Here is an 8,788-nt window from a genome sequence, read left to right as displayed (position 1 = left end):
AAAATCTAAAACTTACAGTCAAGATTTGATTCGAGTCAAGACCTTTTATGATTCAATTCGAAACCTTTATGATTTAAGTCAGGCCTTTGATTCAAATCAAACACTCAAAAGCAAAATCCTGTTTTTCAGAATCCATAATTGATTTGAGTCACACATTCTTATGATTTGAATCAAACTCACAAATGCAAATCTATATTTTTCACATTCAATTTGATTTGAGTCAATCAATTCTTTGACTCAAATCATACTTTTAAAAATCCAAAATTTAACAAATATGAAGTGATGATTTGAATCGAGACTTGCACAATTTGAACCATATTTTGATTTGTTTCTTGATTTAAAACTCCTACTAATTGATTAGAAACATATTGCATTGACTTTAATCAAATAGTTCAATTTATGCATGCATAAAAAAGATTTAGCACTCAACCATAGAATGCACAACTATGTGAGGAGACTCAATTCCGACAAATAAACCAACAACTAAATTGACGAGCAACAAAATGTAAACGGACAAACCATAAGAGACAAAGCAACTTCATAGAACGCTCCTAGAAAACCCCTAGTGATCCCGTGCTATTACACCATCCGAAGTTGTCTTATCTCTAACCGACCCTTTTGTATTTATTTTTGTCCACCTAACTCATGGCTTTCCATATCGGACAATAATGATTTGAGGAGAGTTTCAATATCTACGATCAATTTGCAAAATATTATGCTCTTGTTAGATTTATCTGAAATCTTGCGGGCTTCAATCAATTTTTATTTTAGTTTGTGAAAAACAGGTTAATCATGATTCTGATGAGGGTGCACAAATAAACCCCTTTATTGATTAAATGATCTTTTTAATAAATGTAGAGTATCTGAAACCTAATTGGTGTGGAAAAAAGTGTGGTCTTTAACCCTTGGCTCATAATGGATATGGACTAGGGTTATATATATTATATGGCTAGGTCACTTCTGTAATCACAAAATTAAAAATAGAATTGGTGGCTTCACAACCTGTCCCATAGAGAGTTGTGAACGGAAGTGTGAGATACATAGGAAGATCTGATCACTCATCTTTCTAGAATTCCGAATCAATGTGACAAAAACGATAAAACTCATTCCCAAATCATGTCTAAAACAAGTAAGTATTGATGTTCTAATTTAATATAATAGATCATTGAATTTTCCGCTTACATTTGCGATTGTAAAAATAAAGTTACTGGTATTCTAAAATTTTATTTTATGAAATCAATTTGTAAAATTAAAGTTGAAGTTGAATTTGAATTTGTGAAATCAATTTCAATGTGATGCATTGAACGTGATGCACCGGCTAACATTATCAAAATTAGAATGTGATGCTCAAATTGATTTTTCCAACCTCAATATTTTAAGGTATTAATTAAGCTATTTTAAATTTAATTGATTTTACCGATACAGTACAATAACTATTTACTTAGTGCACATATAAAAACCAATTGAGTTTAGCGATATAGTACGATAGCTATATACTGTGTAATATATCAATTCAAATTAAAATTCAATTAAGCATTACGTTGTATTTGTTGTCTTCAACAACAAGTCGTTTGATTTGATTATAATAGTATTTATATAAAACCAATTAAAGAATGTTGTGATAAAGTACATGTCCATATTTCTGATGACATTTTCAATTCTACAACAACACGATTATTTAGTAGTTAATTTTCGATGTTTTATGCTCAAATTAGGCATGGCTAAATGTTATCTATGTATTAACAAATCTTTGTTTATTATATATATGATTCATGGATGACTTTAATGTGCTTCAAAAGTAAGCACATATTTATATTGAATAAAATGTATTGTATTAGACATTTTATTAAATCAATATGGCTAGTATGATTTTATGATATATTAGCTCTGTCAAATAATTTGAGATAATGTGTAATATTCTTTTTTTATTGAATTTGATAATGTTGAGGATAAAATTTATTGAAAATGCTATATTATTTAAGTTCATGATTGATTCATAATTTTTTTGACAAGGGAAATTTGATTCCTATGCAAGAACTTCTATAAACTATTATGTGATTAGCATCTAAGGGAGATCACTCATTTTAATTTATAAAAGTCTCTTTGTAGTTTGAGAAATAGTTTTCAATCGTTACTATGATTGTCTTCTCAAAGGAGGACAATTGTATGTAGAGATTGTGATTAATTAATGATATAATTATTGGAGATGCTTTGGTCTAAGGGATTTATCTGTTCAAATGAGATAAATTTCTAAACTAAATGTAAATTTGTGGATGAAGGGGGAGATGTTAGCTTAGTTATGGGAACTCATTTTAAATTTATTTTGAAAGATATGTTGGTACTGATTCCATGCTTGTTGATCCCTAACCAAGAGACTTAAGTCCATTGTGTTCAAAAATCATGTTGAGAACATAACTATGATGCATAGGTACATATACGGTATCCGGTGCGGGTACTGGTACCGGTACGGGATACGACATTTAAAAAAAATTAAGGTATAAGGTACGTTGATAAGAAGTACAATTTTTTTTAATAAAATGTATAAATAGAGAATTAAAATTGTTAGGTTCATAATAGAACACCACTATAAAAAGTTATAAAAAAAAATAATGTATAAAAAATTAAAACACATAAATATACTATATTGATATTTGAGAAAATTATAAATTGCATTCAAAATTGAATAATGAGAAAAACTGAAGTATCACGAGTACAACACGAGTACCCAATACGGGTGCGTATCCGATACGGGTGCGTACTCGATACCGGCACTTCACTATTTTAGAAGTACCCATGCTTCAGAGGAACATAAGCATTGCGACTTCTTTTGATGTACTTGGTTAGTGAGAGTTTATTCTTTATGTCATTTTCTTATCAAGTTGTATTTTATTTTGGACACTTTAAGTGTTGAATTGTTAAGTACTTTTTATTTTGAGGAGTTGATAATGCAATGAATATTTATTATTGTTTGTCATTGTTTATATGTCAATTGAGGCTCAGTGTCATTGGGATCACAGTGCCTGTGGTTGATGTTGGGAAAATAACAAAAACAAATTTTTACGCACGAGGAAGCATACCCACAAAAAGAAAAAGAGAAAAAAAATTCAAACAATAAATTTGTAAAATCATAATTTAACTTGTAATTTTACAAGGAGAAAATTATAAACCTTCTCATACAATTGTAATTTTTAATTTTAAGGAGAAAACTGCAAACTCTTCAAATTGTAATTTTGAACGAAAAAATTCACTCCCTCTCTCAATTATAATTTTTGAATCGAAAAATCGTAAACCCTCTCTCAATTATAAGTTTTGAAAGGAAAAATTGTAAACTCTCTCTTAATTATAATTTTTGGACGAAATAATTGCAAACCTTCTCAACAAATTCTTTTTGAATGGAAAAATAGAAAACCATGTCAACAACCTATTTTTAAACGAAAAATAGAAAATATTCTCTAGACACACAACTACCCAAATCCCCAATAGATCAAAAAGGCTAAATTTTAGGATTGTGTCAAAAACTCAAACTAATTATCTCTATTTATTTTAATACTACAATTCTATTTTCTTTCTACTATTCGATATGAGACTTTGATGAATATACTATTTAACCCAACAATTGACACTAATTTAGAGTTCGAGACATGATTATAATTTTGAGCTCAGCATCTTCAGGACCACTATACTAGTGGTTAATGCCATATTGGAGCCGAGATATGATTTTAAGCTCGGAATTGTCAGGACCACTGTGTCGATGGTCGACGCCATATTAGAGCTGAGACGTTATGGTTTGTAAAACCATGTAATTTCTTTGGCTTTAAGGCATTTGAGAGAAATTGTTAAAGTCTGACAAAGAAAATAACAGTTTGGCTGTTGGATCACATTGACATGTTATTTTCTTTCACACTCCACACTAAAGACTAGTTGACGAAGTCCGTAGTATTTGTAATCATGGAAGGTTTTATGCCAATGAAGAATATAATAATCGCAATGATTTGATACTACTGCTTAATTTTTGTTGGATGAAGTCATATTCAGATACTCCATCTGGAATCATGCATTTTCTTAAAATGCGGTCGAATTTTAAGAAATTAGTTATTTATCCGAGAGTCGTTTTCAAAAAGTGTTTTTTAAAAATTAAAATCACACAATTGTTTTTGTCCAAGTGGGAAAATGTTAGATTTATCTGACATTTTATGGGCTACAATCAATTGTTATTTTAGTTTGTGAAAAAACAGGTTAATCATGATTCTAATGAGAGTGCACAAATAAACCCATTTATTGATTAAGCGATCTTTTTAATTAAAGACAATGTATTTGAAACTTAATTGGTGTGGGAAAGAGTGTGAGTTTTAGTCCTTGACCCATAATAGGTAGGAATAAGAACTAGAGTTATATATATTATATGGTTAGGTCTCCTAATCAAAAATAGAACTGACGGCTTCATAGTTTCTCTTATTGAGAGATGTGAACCAAAGTATGAGATACAAAGGAAGATTTGATCACTAATCTTTTTCAAGATTCCAAATCAATGTGACAAGAACAGTAACCCTTATTCCTAAATCATGTCTACAACAAATAAGAATTGATGTTCTAATTTCATATATTGATCAGTGAATTTTCCTATTACATCTCTTTCCTTCGATTCGCTATCTAACCTTTATAGAGAATGATGTGATTTTAGTTAAGGCCAAAATGTTATCCACCTCTATCCTGACACTAGTATTCACATTCTATGAATTGTGTAGATCCATGTTGATATGAAAGTGTCTTTCACCTTAGGATGCCAATCAAACACCGTCATCCTCCAAATATAGTTGTTGACTTTAGTGGGATTAAAATATCAATTCTCACCTAAAACAGACAATTTTATTCTTCGAGGTATCATCCACCATCCAAATCAATTAGATTGTTGTCTATATTATACGTCACACTTCTTGCATATGATTTTAATCAATTTTATTCTTCGAGGTATCATCCACCATCTAAATCAATTAGATTGTTGTCTATACTATACGTCACACTTCTTGCATATGATTTTAATCGCCAACAGAAAGTATGTTATTTTGAAGTATTCTAATTCATTCGCACTCTAACATTATTCTCATTTTCCCATTGATTTGAACGTAACCTTGCATGTCAGTCTCTCCTCCATTGCCCCGAAAGCCCGAATCCGCCACCACAAAACATTACCTCATCATTTCACCAACTTTTTCTAATCTTGAATGGAACATTTGCATACCGCAGTATTGAAGCAAGATTTGCAAGCAATAATAGTAAGGTCTACATTGATCTTTAACAATAGCTCATAATATAATACAAGGTGGAAAACAAGATCTATGAAAAAACCTTTCTATGTGCATTGCACTTTAAATGCCCCATTTTATTGCAAACGCCAGAAAATAACACTATAACACACAAACTACACAATTAAAACACTCCAACGGACATAAAGTTCTCCTCTCTAAATCTATCTGTTCTTACAACTGCTGCACCATAAAGCATCTATGGATGATCCATGTCCTATTTTCATCGGAGAGTCCCGACCGATTTTTTATATATATAAAACTTCGACACCATCAGAAACACAACAAAATTCACCACACTCAACCCGGCCAAAAGCCCGAAAAAATGATCAAGTCTACCATAGTTTAAGTCATCAGGTAACCAACCAGGACCACCCTTCAATGTAGTAACCTTTGTAACAATAGTAACAAGCAAAGAACTCAAGTACTGTCCAAGTGCAACAGTGAGTAAAGAAAGAGCAGAACAAAAACTTCTCATTGCATCAGGTGCTTGTTCATAAAAGAATTCCAATTGACCAATAAATATGAAAACTTCAGCACAGCCTATAATGAAATAAGGTGGAACTTGCAAAAAAATCGACATAGATACTCCGTCTTGCACCATTTTAAGTCTATAATACTCCAATGTTAATGCATATAGCATTGAGAATATTGATATGAAGAGACCTGTTCCCATTCTTTGAAGCTGAGTTAGGCCATTTTTTCTGCCAGTAAATTTTCTAGCTGTTGGAACAATGATTCTGTCATATATTGGGACCCAAAATATGACACTGAGTGTATCAAAGATTGAAAGTGAAGCTGGTGGGATTTGAAAATTTCCTAAATGTGTGTTCATGGTTTCTCCTTGTAGTACAAAGTAGTTGCTCATTTGACCATAAACTGTTGCAAATATTATGCCTGTTGCCCATATTGGAAGCAATCTTATAATTGCTTTTAGTTCTTCCACTTGTGTTACAGTGCAAAGTTTCCATGGGTTTGTTGAGTCCTTCAAATTGTCCGAGTTTTCTAACACCGATGCTTTGTCAAAGAATCTGTTACACATAAGAAAAAAAAGTGTAATCCTGGGTAGCACTGACACCTCTGAAAAAAGGCATTTTCGTGTCTTTGTCTGTATTAGTGTTAGTATCATGTTTGGTGTTCATGTCTGTGTCTTTGCTCCATAGGTGTAAACTATGTAGCACAAATTATTCGATTTGAAAGTGTTCGAAATGAAGTGATGAAAGAATGTGCATAAATTATTCAGGTTGGTTTACCTTAATCCATTCGAGTGATCAAGCTTGCGGCTTCCTTGGATAGCAGACAAAGCCTCTGGAGTTTCATACAAGAGAGTCTCGTCATTAGCTACATCGACATGGTACTTTCTTATCGACGCGACTATCACCTGACACATGCGAGTAACGGGGCTACCTCCCGGCTTCTGATTCCGATACAATCGTGTGCCTGAAAAGAAACTTACTACCGCAATCGCCATGGCGACTGCTGGAATGCCGAATCCCAATCCCCAACTCACATTGTCTTGTATCCACACCAATAGAGAAGCAGCAATAAGAGCACCAATGTTGATTGAGAAATAGAACCAATTGAAGAATGAACTCTTGTGCTCTTTCTCAACTTCATCTGCGTCGTCAAATTGATCTGCTCCGAATGACGAGACACAAGGCTTGATTCCGCCGGTGCCTAGAGCTATAAGGTAAAGAGCTACAAAACATATTGCACTCTGTTCATGTGTAGCATGGCAATCATCTTTTGTGTAGCAGGTTGGTTTTATGCCAGGAACTGATGCAGATAATGTCAGTAGTGTCATTCCCTATGCAGGAAGAGAAAGGTTTTTCGATGTTATGAATGTAAAAAATGGTTCGAAACCGACATGTAAGACGAGAGATGTCTCTCAGAAATTAAAGAAGCTTACTCACAATAACATAAAGTATTGAAAAACAAAAAATGGTCCAAAATCGTCCAAGATAGGCATCAGCAACAAATGCTCCTATCAATGGAGTGATGTAGCATGTTCCACCCCAATCAGCAGCATTCTTTGAAGCAGTAGCACTATGTTGATGCAGTTGATACTTAAAATAACGCACTAGATTTGTACTCATCCCATAGAAAGCCAATCTCTCACAACATTCATTTCCTGTAATCAATAAAATTAATATTCACAAATTAATACTTTTAACACATAAAATAAAGTGTTGAAAACCGTGGAAAAAGTAATATAACATTAACCGTGGAAAAACAAATAGGGACCCTACTTTGTCACGGTTTAACCACAATAAATATTTTACTCGCGGCGGTAGTTGCACAGACGGACAACAATTTAAAACTATGCAGAGAATGATGGAACACATTAGTTACCTAAAATAAAGGGACATGCTCTCCATGTTCCAGTCTTTCTTTTGTTAGCAGAATTTCCAAGGTAATCTACTGTTCCATCTTTTGTGTATATATCCTCCTCCTCAGCCATTGTAATTCAGTTAAAAGATTTACTTGAAGCACATCAACCTAGGAAATGACATGTTACAAGACAATGAACAAAAGAATCATGTAATAAAATTCAAAATGAATCATGTCTATTGTTACAGTTGCAAAACTAAGAGTTTTGGTTAAGTTAGAGAGTTTGAGATGAATCAGGTTGGAGGTGTCACCCAAAAAGTATAGCAGGCCTTGGATTTTCTCAATTCAAATTATGGATGCTATGTTATAATGTTAGATAAAATTGAGAGAAAAATAATTGTATTTTTAGCGTGGGACAAGGATGACGTTGTGTTCAAGGAATTTCAAGCTGTCATATGCTAGCAGTAAGCAGAAGCTTATGCTTAATTTACCATATTATTTAGTGAAGCAAATTTTGAGAACAACATTTATTTGTATAAAAATGCAGTCAAAAAGTATTTGATAACATTGTTGGGTTTACCCTTGCTGGAAAAGGGATATCTATAGAGAGCCAAGGACAAACACGTTCAGTCAAATGAACAATCTTGTTTGGTTATTAAATCATTGTTTAGTTATAATGTTTTTTTTTAATAATCAAATATACTATTTGATTATTAAAGTTCTTGTAAAGAAGAAATGGAGAAATTCCCCATGCATGGCTTACAAATGAACATACAAGTATATAGCCATGTGAATGATTTGATACTCAAACTTATGTAACCAATACAGTTTCATAATTATTCATTGGTCTTCTAGTTTGAGCGTTGTACGGTAGGAAGTGTAGAAATCCTTTGTGTTGGTATGTATCAGGTGAGAGTGTTGTGTTCGGACCTAAGATTGTTCACCAGACGACTGAAAAGATCAGGATGATCCAAAAAAAGATGAAAGCATCGTAGAGTCGTCAGAAAAATTATCATGACAAGAGGAGGAAAAAACTTGAGTTTCAGGAGGGGGATCACGTGTTTTTGAGAGTTACGCCGATAATCGGTGTTGGTCGAACTTTGAAATCTCAAAAGCTCACGCCACATTTTGTTGGTCCGTACCAAATTTTACAG

At 32.8% G+C, this 8,788-nt stretch overlaps 1 protein-coding gene across 1 annotated transcript; it reads right to left on the bottom strand.

Annotated features, from left to right (window-relative positions):
* Window positions 1–5,526: 5,526 nt before the first annotated feature.
* LOC127121254 (protein NRT1/ PTR FAMILY 8.1) lies at window positions 5,527–7,764 on the bottom strand. The gene is made up of 4 exons (XM_051051810.1): window positions 7,656–7,764; window positions 7,217–7,434; window positions 6,557–7,110; window positions 5,527–6,334 (listed from the first exon to the last, which is right to left on the bottom strand). The coding sequence occupies exons 1-4, from the start codon at window positions 7,762–7,764 to the stop codon at window positions 5,527–5,529; spliced, it is 1,689 nt and encodes a 562-aa protein (XP_050907767.1).
* Between the last annotated feature and the right edge of the window lie 1,024 nt (window positions 7,765–8,788).

This window comes from Lathyrus oleraceus, chromosome 2 (assembly GCF_024323335.1).
Source record: "Lathyrus oleraceus cultivar Zhongwan6 chromosome 2, CAAS_Psat_ZW6_1.0, whole genome shotgun sequence".
NCBI classification, from domain to species: Eukaryota; Viridiplantae; Streptophyta; class Magnoliopsida; order Fabales; family Fabaceae; genus Lathyrus; species Lathyrus oleraceus.
This window is presented reverse-complemented; position numbering and strand designations above follow the sequence as displayed.

Coding starts and splice junctions, on each gene's coding strand:
- LOC127121254 (XM_051051810.1), bottom strand. CDS start 7,764: ATGGCTGAGGAGGAGGATATATACACAAAAGATGGAACAGTAGATTAC. Junction 7,111..7,216: donor TTTCAATACTTTATGTTATT/GTGAGTAAGCTT, acceptor CTTCCTGCATAG/GGAATGACACTACTGACATT. Junction 6,335..6,556: donor GATCACTCGAATGGATTAAG/GTAAACCAACCT, acceptor TATGTGTAACAG/ATTCTTTGACAAAGCATCGG.